Genomic DNA, 14,253 nt, shown 5'->3' with positions numbered 1-14,253 from the left:
AAATTTATCAAGTTAATGTATCAATGTATCATGTAGCCTAGTTGTCTATTCTGCAGTATTACAAACTGTACAATTCCTTCCACGTGCGTTTGAATGTCAAATTGTTAGCGTTGTCTGTAGCTACATGTAAGTGTATATCAAACTCCGCGCAAATAAAACTGAAAATGTAACACCTGTGGCAAAATTAAGCCGATGGAAGGCAGTGGCATGTGTCCTTCCCGCTCTGCACAATTGACACCTCTGTGAAGAGCTAAACCGCATTTCTGTTTCCCCTTTGCTCGAAAATTGCATGTATTGATTATGAATACCCGTGTAACCTTTATTCCACTGAAGTTATATTTTTAGCTGTAATGTTATGTAAAGCTTTTTGAATAATTACACAGGAATGCTAAATGTTGTAATGGGTATCACAATGGTCTGAGACGGTGGGCTCTGTGGTCATCAGATGAGAACATCTTGACTGTATCAATCAAAACAGAGACTAGGCATCCCGGTCTTCAACACATTCAGAGAAAAGTTTGGAATCTTTTGATAACTAAACCCAGCTGGAGTCTGGAAGTATTGTTAACCCTTCAGGCTGCACTTATTTAAAATAAAATCTACAAAGACATTTGACGTCAAACAACTGAAGAAACTTTAATTCTGACAAATATTGATATCGCTTACACAAGTCAATGCTTAAGCAAGTCAAAAACGAGCTTGCCGGTCACTTCTAGCACAGCACCACGCGCAAGCATAGAAAACCTTGGAAAATATCCTAATCAAACCAGCGGCATTACAAAAGCCTGCCACAAAAACTCAGGCACACACAGTTTAGGACATCTGCAAAGCTCCAAACAAGAATGTGTCCAGAAAGGCGTCCAATTCTGAAACTTCCACCTTCTGAAAATAAAGGTGTGTCTCTCATAGGCCTTACCTATGAACCTCACTTGTTTTTGGAGAATTGAAAAGGTGTGGTTCCCCTTCATTACTCTTGTCAGCACAGTGTGTAATGGCAAGTTTTTTGTTGACACTGCATTAACAGCATTTAATTATTCATTATTCCTATTCTTGCTTGATTTGTAGGGATCTACGTACTCCCTAATATTGCATCATAACTGTTGCTGTAAAGACACCACATAGCCTGTCAAAACATCTTGTAATCTGACCACAACATCCATCCAAGATGACGCATCTGTGGGTTATCTCAGTCGAGGAAGCACATCTGATGACCTCATCTAACCTCTCCTTCCACCAGATAACGGAAACACCAAGGTCAGAGAGCACAACAGGCCAGGGAAACCCCACACAATCTGAATAATTCTGCGGCAGTGTGAAGCTGGAGGTAACTGTGAGTCAAGCTAGAGAGCAGGTGGATGCATAGCCCAAAGGCCAAAAAGCCCAAGCATGGCACACTGCAGGAGATCAAATGTGGAGTTGGTGTCTACCAAGATGTAGCTCAGTTTAAACAGTAATAAAGCTGCTATGAAATCGGTTTCATAGATTCATACCTATTCCCGACCTTAAGCAAGTACCGAAGTTTTGACAATAACTTCCTTCTGCCTAAATGTGACCTGAAAGTAATTTTGGCCCAGACAACTAGTAATCCTACCTTATTGCCTGCCTTATTTCCTCAAGCAATGAGCAGATCCATCCAATTCTTACTTGCTGCTGAGAACAAGGGGGGAAACCAAAACAAAATACCTGACGCTCTTGGTCTTATTCAAAACGAACTATTATGCAAACACTAACAAAGACAGTTAATCCACAATGCAGACAGTACTGAGTAAAATGAGAAACTACAAGCATGTCATGAGAAGTACAGTGCTGAGGAGCTGCACAGAGAAGATGCAAGAGCACTCAAGGCAATCAGCTTCTCTTTATTAAACAAAGAAAAAATGCAGGGCAGATTCTTTTCCTTATGCGTGTGAGGACGTGTTTTTCTGTCGTGGCCTTGCAAGGTCAACATGCTAGACTGCCTGATATGTGGTTAGAACTCAGCATTCTGACCATTCCACCTGGAATTCTGGGCCACGAGTGGAATTCTTGACACCGCCCACGCGGCATTTCTCACTTCATAGTCGTGTTGATTTGACCATCAAATCTGATGAGCGGTGGCTCGAGTGCACGGCCCTCGGACCATCTGCTCCTTTTATGGCGACTGCTGTAAAAAAAAAAAAAAAAAAATATGTCTTGTGTGATGGCAATATGCAGCAAACTGACGGAACAGCACTCTGCAAGATAGCGTGGCTTATGACCTAAAAATATGTTTGTGGTCATATCGATCATCCACGGTATCAATCACATACAAGATTAACTGTTGAGCTAAAAGTTTGGTCACACTTGCTGACCTGTGTTTTTGGTCACACACATCTTGTAACAGGTGATCTTTGGAACAAGTTATTGTTTGGGTTAGTGATGACTGAGAGTGAACTAAGCTATCCAAAGGGTGTGATGGCAATTTATCTGATACCTGCATGATTAAGATGTCTAAATGTACAAGATACCTGTATTTACACAGCCACACATAGACCGTTATCTATTTGGGAAAGGACATCCCTTTGTGACATAACCAGTGTGAACTCAACATCTCATTCATCAAAAGTAGGTTTGATGAAATTCAAACTGTTGTATATATAATATGGACATTTCAGTTCTGTCTACAGTGAACAGCATGGCTCCCTATTAAAGTGAGTACATAAAGAGGATGCAAAAGTGTGCATGCCTACAAAGGGTCTGAACAATACAACAATGCTTCTCGCTGGAGCGATTTAAGGTTGAGGTCTTGTTTAACATGCCGGGCTTGTTCAGGGTTTCCGTACAAATTAGATTTGTGATAACTTTCCATTACACCATCACACAAATGTGCTGATTTTTCTGTGACTTCATTCACAAATGGGTGCAACAAAAACAAGTTTTCGCTTTTCCTGTGTGTAGGGGAAAGACAATGTCTGTCTATCAAAATGGCCAAATATCAGCGTTCAAATCTGTTGGTGAATGTATACAGCCAAAAGCTCCCCTACATATCGCAATACAAAGGGAAACAGACTTATCACACCCAGGCAGACAGTTATCCATCCGGCAAAGCTGTGACTTAATCATAAACAGTGAAAAGCCATGAATTCCACAAACCACAAAAGTATTTAATGGAAGACTTCTACAGAACCCATCTTGCCCCTTTTACCTTAGTACTCTTTGTAGGTTTACATGAGATATTTCTTCCTCTGAACAGTTTAGGAGTATGAAGGAGACATTTCCTGGGGACCGTTTCACAACACATACACAAACCCTAGACTGGGTCATCTCTGACTGGAAACATCTCCTATTCCAATGAAAGCCAACATGCCAAAGGACAATAGTGGATGAATGATCTGAACTGACTAAATGACATAAAACACACTTCAAACATTTCGGTCAGGAAGTCCACCAGAGCAGAGGCATTGCCCAACAAGCAGCCATCACCCATTTCCTGACCAACAGCACAGGCCTGACCTTTTGACCTTGTGTCCTTAAGAGTACAACTGTAGGAATAAACAGCCAGTGTGCTTTTCCTACAGTACTTCACCAAGGGCCAAATACACACTAAATAGGACTGTTTTGATGATACTTCTATTAAAAGCAGCAGTAAAGAGATTTTGTTGAAAACTAGGAATCAAACTACTGATAGTGCATGCAACAACCCTTTGAAACAGCAGTGCACAGTTTGCACTGATAGCACATTGGCAAGAATGCCAACTCGTGGCTTTTGGCAATGTAGTTGGCGATGCCACATGCTTCAAAAGTAGTAAATTGTTGCATACTGCCTTTTTAAGGTTGGGCTATACCATGCTCTACTTACTGGGTGAAGTACAGCATTGTGTCAAACGTAAAATCATAAACTGGCCCTCTTCCTACTGTCGTAAAAGTTACGTTTTTCAGACAACCCTGGCAATGGTTGAATCTGTGGTCATTTTAGTGAATCCTGTTTAGGGCTCTGAGTTCTCCTACTGGCTAAATCAGATCAGTTATCACATGGGCCATCTTTTTTCTGTGACTTTTTTTTTTATGATTACATTTTTTATTTGGGTGGATAGGTAAATCAGGCTGACAATGCAAACCGCACAGAGTTCAACCTTTAAATGTTGTGTGAGGGACAAAGGTTTGGATATTCAATTCATCATCAGACTGTTTAGAGTGCCAGACCTTACAGTAACCAACCTCATCACAAAACCACACCAATCATGCAATGGAAGGACTGTTTTATTCAAGGATCCCATTGTAATTGGTAGGTGGGTATGAAAATCAGGAAGCAGTTTACACAATAACCTTTAAAAATCAACATGCGGTGATCATGAAGTCACATGGAGAAGACCCTACAGATGCTAAAAAAGGAAGTTAGGAAAATGGTGTCTGCTCAGAACACTCCATGATTTTCACAGTGACCAGGTTCTTCTTACCATAATACCATAATTAATGTTTTGTGTGTTTCAAATGGTGCATTTAGTTCTGACACAGAACAGTGAAACTTAGAAAAAGGAGCAGGACTAATTACTTTCTTTCCTTTGAGGATGTACCACAGTCCAGCCAGACACTGGTTTTCTGTTGGAAACCAGTGGAGAGTATCAGCATATGTCTGGTGTATTGTACAGTCTGGTCCACTCACTCTGTTGAGAATGTATTGTGTTGGGATGGCATGTGAAGAAGGCGGCATCTGATTGGACCCTACGGGTTAATGTTCCTGTGAAGGGATTGGCTGGAGGGACCTCACGAGGATTGGCAAACATCTCAGTCTGACCTGGTGTAACCAGAGCCCCCAACAGGTAAATGGCTGAAGCTCCATTATGATTGTGTAATATACACACATGCATGCAGGCACGCACACACACAGCCACACACACACACACACACACACACACACACACACACACACACACACACCAGCTGCTTTCTTTCAGCTTTGGCATCCTATTTACGCTTCAGCGCAATGGAGAGTTGCCTCTCACTGCCATGTCCAAAAACACATTTTTAAAAATGTGCAGCGCGTCCTCTCCGGAAGGATACCACTTCAGCATTGTTGCCTTAAGCTCGAGTAGGGACCAGAATTAGCTTCCGACGAAAAAGGGGGCAGAAAGCACTTGGCACTAGAAGATGTCTGGGATACATCAATGGCAGTTCCTCTGGAGTGTGGCCGTGTGTCTGGCAAAGCACTGGGGTGATCTTTCACTGCGAGAGGTGAAGATGTATGCATTTCCACGGTGAAGAAAGCAACAAGAAGGACCTTGGCACTCAGAAAGGGCACATCCTTTCACTCCAGTGAAGTGATAACGGTTCCTTTGTGCTCTTCCGGGGTTTTAAAATGGGGGGAAAAGACCCAAGAAATGCCAATGACGTAACTTGATCTAAGTTCTGGAAATGTATTGTCTTCTCTATAATTAAAAAAATACAAAAGCAATTAAAAAAAAACATCGTCAGAAAGTCTTTTTTCTTTCTCATTTTTTTCTTAAGGCACTAGTTTCTTTTCCTCTTTTCATAATAATCCTTTCAGGTAGTGCTGGTGGGCATGGACCAAAAGCCTGGGGCTGTATTTCAGACATACGCCCCAAGAGCCGCATGGAACTCTGTGAGGCACTGAACAAGCTGCTGGAACTTGGGTCTCTCCTCAGGGTCCAAGGCCCAGCAACAGGCCATCACAGCAAACCTTCATTAGCACATGGAAAAGACAGAAAAAGAAAAAAAAGTAGAGATTATTAACACCAGTCAACGAATAAATCTGGCAAAACACAGTACGACATTGACAGTTTTAATGACTCTCAAAGCATCACTATTACGCAGGCTTACAGAATGGTAACAGCTGTCACATAAGACAGCACTGATCACTGTGAGACCAATCTCACAAAATTAACAGGAACAAATAACTCGATGACAAAGATTCCTGGAGGACATATATCTTAACTGTACCCCCACATACATACCCACAATGGAGACGGAGCTGACAGGCTGATCTGATGATACAGTGAATTGTGTAATCTATGTGCACACTTGGTTCACTGCATAAGAACAAATGGAAAAACGCGCACTCTAATCCTCAGTTTCTTCGACTCCCTCTCAACTTTCCCATCCATCATTACCTGCCTAAAATACCCCATTTTTTTTGACCCACGCACAGAAAACAACCCTATTCAACACCTATTCTTTGGCAAGGGAAAAGCAAGCTTTGGAGATCCAGCTCTCTGATTAGGTCTTCCTGTGCAGTTCCGGAGTCTGCTCATCAGCCAATGGCTCGGGTCCGGTTCGTGTGACTGACAAGGCACCTAAGACTGAAGGAGGGGGTGATGTCGGTGAAGGAATCGAGGGAAAGGGGGGTGTTGTGATTTCTGGCGAGAGTTGGGGATAGGTGATCCAACTCATATGCGTTTGGAGGATGTCGATAAGATTCTGCTGTAATTGTACCAATAGCCAGCAGTTATTTGAGTTCAAGTCAGTTAATGTCAGTGTTCTCTCTCTGGCAGCAAGATGAGGGGCTGGGGTGTGGGGTCGTGTCGGTGTTGGTGTTGGAAAACCCCCTCCTGGGTAACTGGCTTCCTCTTGAAAATGTGTGGCTGACACAGTTCAGATGAAAAGATTAGAACCCCTATTGATTGTGGTAATGAGAAGCTGTCAATCATTTGCGAGGGAAAGTCAATTTTCGGCACGTATTTGTTATTCTGATTGACAGATTGTTCCATCTGTGTGAATGACTCAAACATTTCCCAACAACTGACCATGTGTGAACACAACTCTTCTGCATATTGCACTGCATCATACAGTTCTGAGGACAAAGATATGCATCTCTGTGTTAAACAAACATCACTCTTCCCAATGAGTGAGCACATGTACGCAGATGGGTGAAGAACTTACAGCTCGTCAGGGCAGTTGATTGGCTGTGCTATTCGGTAGCCGTCTTTCAGGTAGGCAGCCATCTCGAAGGGGTCGATGTCCACGTAAGGGGTCTGACCCAAGGTCATCAGCTCCCACAGGCTCACACCAAAAGCCCACTAAGGAGAGTAAGAAGACCAGAAGAGGAGGTGAGGGAAAAGATGGAGACGAGAGAACAGGGAAAGGAAGAGGGGAAGGTTGAAGGACAAAGAAAGAGTGTTAGGATGAATTAAAAAGAGGAAGGAGTAGATGGAAAGAGGAACATGAACAAGCAATTTAATTTTTCATCATTAGACAGCCCACATCTTCCTGGCTCAGACAGACAGTCAGTGTCTACTTGACGCAACAGTTCCTGGGAGTCTTACATGCCTGCACCCCCCCAGGTAGTCAAGAAACTGAAGCAACTTGAGGAAACATCTCGATTGGCACCATTATGGCACCAATATGAAAAAACAACAATGCAAGCCCTCTCAACAGGGCACCTTCTAATTTCTGACAGATGAGCGGAGTGCAGCACTGATTGTTAGTCTTCCATCATGGGGCTTGTGCTGCCAAAGGGGCGTCATATAGCTGTGGCCTACTTATGGCCTTTTGAATGTTGAGCAATGTGATGAAAATCAGCTTTACTTTTCTGTGCTTTTCCTAAAACTCCAGCTCCCTGCAGACTTGTGGCTTTAGTTCTTGTCTTGATGGGAGGGAGTTGGGGGATGTGGGGGGTGGTTGGAGTCGTGGGGCAGGGGGTAAGGTCCCCTTTAGGGACCAGTGAGGGCCATGCTGTGCCAGTTAGCGTTCTGGGAACAAAGCGTTCCAGACACAATGCTCGGAAACTTCAGTTTATTCAATTGGGCCTTGGGGTGCAAATTGTAATTTTTTTTGAAAACTCAATTTTTTGGTGGATTTGTTTTGTAGTGAAGGTTAATGAGGGTCCATGGACCACTCTTGATCTTTTAGACTGACTCATTCACTGGCTGCTGAGGTGAGGTACGCACAGATTAAATGCTGCATCCCTCCTGATAGATACAATGCTAGTTAGTTTCGCTGTACTCAAACTTATTTCCGGCATTCCAGGGAACGCTAATCCATGCTGTAATCCATGTTAACCTTGCCTACATCCCTTATCACACCTGCAGTAACTACATCTACCCTACAACTAGTCATATATATGGGAGCCTTAAAACTGAGTACTAAATTAGGGCACTATACAATACATTCCTGTGTGTTAGGTTTGTAAAGCAGGGAGCATAATTGTTTTGTTGTCCAATTGGGCAAAAGCCTTGGTTACGTGACTACATATTATGTCATTAAAAGTGTGTATGAGTCATGTATTATTACGTGTAGAAATGCCCTGAGAGATTCAGGGATATGCTTTTAAGATTTAGTCAGTAGTTTAGTCAGTTTGGGTGAATACACACTGCCACCGTCATTCACATTCCGTCATTCTTTTGAGAAATTACAATGCAGAAGCAAAAGCCACTATGGGGAAGCAGAGGCGGGCCTCAAGAAACAGAAACATGAAAAGGCATATGAACATCCCTGTAGTCTGCAAACATATCTCTGGTGTGGAAGGAGGCACGGATATTGCCAATTCATTTCAACTGACCACAAAACATGTTTTTGTACATTGCACTGCATCACACAGTTCTAAGGAAAAAGGCCTATTAGTAATAGTATCTCTGCGTTAAACAAACACATAAAAAGAAAGACACACACTGACCACATCCCCCAGGTCTGAGAGGGAGACTAGCCGCTAGCCCTCCCCTGCCCCACCCCACTGACAGTGCCAGTAACATCAGGAAGAGCCCACGCCTATTACATTAGGTCCAGCAGTGTTCCTGTTTCTGTTTCCTGTTTCTTCTCAGTGTCAAACAGACGTATCTTACAATGTATACACGGATACGTAACATTGTGTATGGGGGCCTGGAATATTTACATTCAAGCTACCATAAGTGCCTAAATGCAGCGGAGATCACCCAGAATTCAAAGCACAGTTCCATCATAGACGCCTCAGGCCATACAGATAATGGCTCCAATTAAATTTCCATTCTTCACCAAGACTTAATAAATTAAAAGCTGGAATGTTCGGAGTGCCTACTGAGCTTGTCATTTGGCTTGGCCAAGCGCTGCCTAGCAACAGAGCGCTCTGTCAGCAGGCATCCTGGTCCCACCAGGCTGGGCTGTGCTCCTCATTCCGCCCAGACGCCCTTTATTGTCGGGACCTGCTGTCTGGCCAACAACGAGGGCCCCATTGTCCCACACCTCTGCTGGAAGGATGGAGGGAGGTCAATCTGGTCTGAAGAAAGCACCACAAGAAGAGGAGGAGAAGGGGGTCTTCCTGACAGTGCGAAACATCCTTCCCGCTAACTTGGCAGCCAGGAGCCAGGTCAAATGAAGCCCAGAAGGGATGTGCCTGGCTTGGAATCACATACCAAACCTGACCTTTCTCCACCCCTTGGTAATTTCCTCTTCTGTGCCAGTGAAGAACACTTGAGACTTGCGACACGGCTGCCTGCACTGGCTCATGGTGAGGAGCTACCGTTTCGATTATCAACACTTCTCCAAACATCTGGAGTCAAGGGGCAGAGGTGGGGGGGGGACAATAGACTTCTTAGTTCTGCCGGGCAGAACAACAAAGGGCTGTTGAGAGGTGCCTTCCTCAGGATGAACACATACAAAAGCCCATGGGGCATTGCGAAGGCCACAAACGACTCAGCTCATCTGCCAAAAAAACATCGCTGCTCGTCTCAAGCCCTCACATGCTGGCTATTATGAATAATGTGGGCAATCAAGTTCTGATTATACTGTTGAACATGCAGTTTTTAAGGCTTACAAGATGTATTAAACGACATGCTCTTTCAGAGAACATGTGACAAAATGTGATGACGGACCTTGAATAAACTAGAGACAGTCCAGGGGGAAAAAAAACTACTCAAAGTTGCGTTAAGTAATGTTATGTTCCAAATACTTAAGCCAGCAGTCATTATTAATGGCAAGCACTTTTACAGATATTCCAAGAAGGAGATTCTCTAGGATTCTCCTGGGCTTTGTAATCACAGATGAAAAAGTTAAATAACACATACAGTGGTATTAGCCAATAAAGGACACTCCTAAACAGACAAAGCCTGACAATTATTTTGCCTTTACAAAGCACTTTGAAGGGATGAGTGGCCCCTATCGTGGCAATATTGTGGAACTTGCCTGAAGTGCTTGGATTGCTAAAAGGAGCTCCAACAACTGAAGCCAATTAAATGAAGGTGTCATTGTAAACTGAATTCAAGATGAACACAATGCAGAATGATTCAGAGGTGAACCAAAAAAAAATTAAATAAAAAAAAAAAACAGCTAAAGTGACCTTCACTCTGGAACTTCTTCACACTGTGGGACCTATGAACTCTGTGTTAGCCTTAAAGGTTCTCACCACGTCGCTGGCGCTGGAAAAGTCGTTGTTGAGCAGGCTCTCCAGGGCCATCCAGCGTACGGGCCGGTTCTCGTTGTCCCCCAGACAGTGGTAGTCCATGGGGAACAGGTCTCGGGACAGGGCATTGTCTGTGATCTTCACTTGCATGCTGTCATCAATGCTGAGGAGACACAGAACATCACATGTATCACACACATTTGAATAATAGCAGCTTTTAAGACCTTCCACTCTGTATCTGATGCATTTGGAGTGTTATGTACCATGAATTAAGTGTGATGGTAGAAATGGCTAGATGACTATGCTATGACTATACAGTATGGACCATTTAGTGAATTCTTCAGATGGCCTCAGAAAGACGAAGTTTGGGGATATCAAGATTAGCAACTAATGCCAAGGAAGGGTTGCTGATACTTACACACAGTTTCTGGCTGCCAGGTCTTTATGGATGACCTCCCTTCGTGCCAAGTAGCTCATCCCACATGCAATCTGAATGGCCATGTGCACCAGATCTTGTTGCGAGATGGCCTGGAACACATACGAAACAGACAAACGAAATCTGTAACAATGGCAGATTAAAATAATTCGAAATAGATAATGAATTTCAATTACCACTCAGCCGGCGATCACATCAAAGTTCTGTGTATCTCATTCCTTCCCACATGAAACCGCTTGATACGGATTACCGAGTGCTGAACCCCGTTAGGCGTGAAGCAGTCAGCACTGCCAGCAAAGACTTCTAGTATAGTGACTAATATTGTGCCATGAATGAATGCTCTGTTATAGTTAAGGCCTCATGCCAGTTAACCAAACCATCCTAGCTCTGGCCTAGGTAGCTATTTTAAGAATGGGCGGCTGCTAGGGTGTGTTAATACGAACAAATTGGCTGCTTGGTTAAATCTATGTATTTTGGGCCAAGCAGCAAAGCTGAACAGGCACCCTGAGTGTTAACGTTTTATAATTGTGTAAAGTTATACTGAGGAGACTGTAATAACAGCTAGATGTCTAGCTATAATTTCATGCAAATGGAACTGTGCAAGTTTAAGGCTATTTTCCTTAGCTAGCAAGCTAGTTTCCAAACATAGCAACTAGGCAACCAAAGCAATAGAGCAACAAACAATCTGCATGACCTGAAACAAAGTTTGATTTCTCAAAATCAGCTCATCAAAAAGTCATCACAAACACTTGTGGATGATGTTTAATGGCTCTTCATGGACATTACACAATCTTGAGAGATCCTGAGAGGTGCAAATAGTGCTATAGCCCCCTCTCTACCTTGCCTTTCTAGAGAACAGGAATGTTGTTGCTCTTATCCACACTTAGGGCATCGCCGTCATTGTTACTAGGTTGCCCGAGGGGAGATTGACAGTACAACTTTACCGTATTAACGGCATTGGCTCCCATTCCCACTCGACGGCAACGCAGCACAATAACATTACAAAAATATGGCTTTCAACATACATGCGAATGAGACCAGAGACAGACAAGGGAAAAGAGTTATGGCACCTCCAGGAAGGTGCAGAAGATAACAAGTAAATACATTAAAAGTAAGGCAATGGGTGGGACACGGTAAGGTAAACATTGACAATACCGATGAATGGGTAAACGAATAGGCTGTGTGTAAGCACACAAAATCAACCCAAAGCCATCCTCCAGAGTCCACTTTTCATTCATGTGCCAACAAAACCAAGTTAGCTGGTGGTGCTTTGACATCTTCAAAGGCCATTCTGACGACAATTTTCACAGCTTACATAAACATCCCTACGCACCTGGCAAGGGAACAGAGAGGAGCCACCACGCAAAGATAAAGAACATTGGAGCTAGCATAGTGTTTTCCAACTCTACTTCTGAAGATTGACAAAACTATGTGTTAAGCTTTGTATTAACTGATTGAGAGAGAGAGAGAAAGGAGAGAGGGAGAGAGAGAGATAGAGAGAGAACAACGTAACATGTTTAGGGAGCTGGGAGCAGTATTGGCAAATGATACGTTGGCATCTTCTGGCATCAAAGAAGACCCCACCCAGCGCTGTTAAGAGCTGTCTAACAGATTTATGACTCCTTCACTCATCAGCCATAGGCCTGTGACTAAAAGTGGTGCATCTCATGAGGTACTGTAAAACCCAACCCCTTCACATTCACCACCTGGACATTACATGGTGAAAGATCCTACAATTAAACTCCAGTGTGAGGATGACGGATATGACATAAGGCTGGTTGGCACCCATCAATTTTAAAATGGGAGTTGGCAGACAAACACATGCCCATAGTATCACACACAAGGCAGTATTCATATGAGTTATGAGTCTGTATCAGAGATGTTCCTCATCAGTTCCCCTGAGCAGATGTTCGGAGGTGAAAACCATCCGGCAATGGAGCTCTCTCTGGATGCCATCCAGGCATTCAAGCTTCTAACTAATGTTAAGTCACTGATTTACAACCTGAGCTTTATTGCAACAGCAGTGAAGGGGGGATGGTACATGAAAGTAGTTTATGATTTGAATTATTGCTCACCCCCTATAATTGTCTAAAGTGCATGGACCGAGAGCAGAGAGAAGAAGGCAAAGGCAGAATGTGTAATTTGAAATCGCATAAAAGGCTCTCCCATTCTCTAGAGTTTGTGTTTGTGTGTGTGTGTGTGTGTGTGTGTGTGTGTGTGTGTGTGTGTGTGTGTGTGTGTGTGTGTGTGTGTAAACGCGCACGTCTCTAAGATTTTAATAGACGCAGTAGCAAGCTTCAACTTGCGGTGGAAAGAAATGTTCTTTGCTTAAAGAAACGTTCCCCCTCCAACCCCCCCAAATTAGTTTAGTTAGCGGCCCGATTGATCGTTTGGGGCTTAAGCATTCTGCTCCTCGCCACTCGCACCCCTCCCACTGGCTCTTGAGGCCGACGCCAAGTGGATCAGAGACCCCCTGGGCTGAAGCGGCACAAAAGCATGATTGTTTTGGGCTCCAAACTCCCCACCTCCTTCTGTTTTGAAAGTCTGTACTCCTCGGTACTACATCAGAGAGGAGTTTTAAGGTGGTTTGATGTCAACTTGTGCATCTCTGAAGGGGAAAAATGTGCTGCTCTCGCTTGTGGGAGCACAATCAAACGCGGCAAACATCAACTCCGCAGGTGTTGCGCTCAAGGGCGCCGTTCCCTCGCCACGCTCCGTCTGATGAGCTTCCCACAGCGGGAACGCGGCTCAGCGCAACACCTGACCTGCATTAGTCCGGCATGGGACTGCGACGAGACCAGACTGGAGCGCGTGGAGGTGGTTGGTGGGGGGGGGGGGGGGGGGGGGTGATACGCACAGACGTCTGACGGAGGACAGGCTTGTAATTTCCTGGCGGCTCTCCATTGGCCGGTATTCATGTAGTAGGCTCACCTGTGGGTTGTTGGCCTCAGCCAGCTTGCACTGTCGCAGGAAAAGCTTGAGGTTGCCCCAGTTCATGTAGGGCAGCAGAACCATGGGCTTCTCTCCGTCCTCCGTACACACATGGCTTATAGGCAACAGGTTCCTGCAGAGATGGAGAGGGGTTGAGTGGGGAGGGAATAGAAAAGTGGGGGATGAGGGGGAGGGAAAGAAAGAAAAAAAGGTTGCTTCAGTAGATGCTCCAACTTAAATCAAAACCAGCAACTGTCAGTAAGTCTTCTGAGAAGTTTTGGTGGGTTGGGGACAGTCTGCCGTTTTTCGAGGAAGGATTCTGGGCATGGGGAAAAGTGTATTTCTGCACATCATTAAACTGGGATTACACCCCACGTCACTCCTAATGTCTTCTGGCTCAGGCACAGGGATGAGGGACCGGAGACGATGAAAACAACACCTCGTTAAAAGCCTCCGTTAGCGACAGCTGGCTGTGGTCAGCTGAGGAGCCACAGGCCGCGGACAAAAAGAAAGTGGAGTCAAAATCCCAACTGTTGACTGGCGGCTCAATCAGTTTCACTATACTGCTATTGCAACAAGATTCTAAGTAGTGTCTTCTGAG

General features: G+C 44.2%; 1 protein-coding gene across 2 annotated transcripts in view; it reads right to left on the bottom strand.

Moving 5' to 3' along the window:
* Positions 1-4,212: 4,212 nt before the first annotated feature.
* Positions 4,213-14,253, bottom strand: part of ryk (receptor like tyrosine kinase) — a 55,952-nt gene continuing 45,911 nt past the window's right edge. For both annotated transcript variants that reach the window (XM_080833513.1, XM_080833514.1), the window contains 5 exons: positions 13,653-13,785; positions 10,704-10,813; positions 10,289-10,448; positions 6,856-6,992; positions 4,213-5,656 (listed from right to left, as the gene is read on the bottom strand). In XM_080833513.1, coding sequence (XP_080689639.1) covers positions 5,545-5,656; positions 6,856-6,992; positions 10,289-10,448; positions 10,704-10,813; positions 13,653-13,785 — 652 coding nt within the window. In that variant the 3' untranslated portion in view covers positions 4,213-5,544. The remainder of the gene's footprint in view (positions 5,657-6,855; positions 6,993-10,288; positions 10,449-10,703; positions 10,814-13,652; positions 13,786-14,253) is intronic.

The sequence above is a fragment of the Sprattus sprattus genome (assembly GCF_963457725.1).
Source record: "Sprattus sprattus genome assembly, chromosome: 2".
In the NCBI taxonomy this organism is placed as follows: domain Eukaryota; kingdom Metazoa; phylum Chordata; class Actinopteri; order Clupeiformes; family Clupeidae; genus Sprattus; species Sprattus sprattus.
This window is presented reverse-complemented; position numbering and strand designations above follow the sequence as displayed.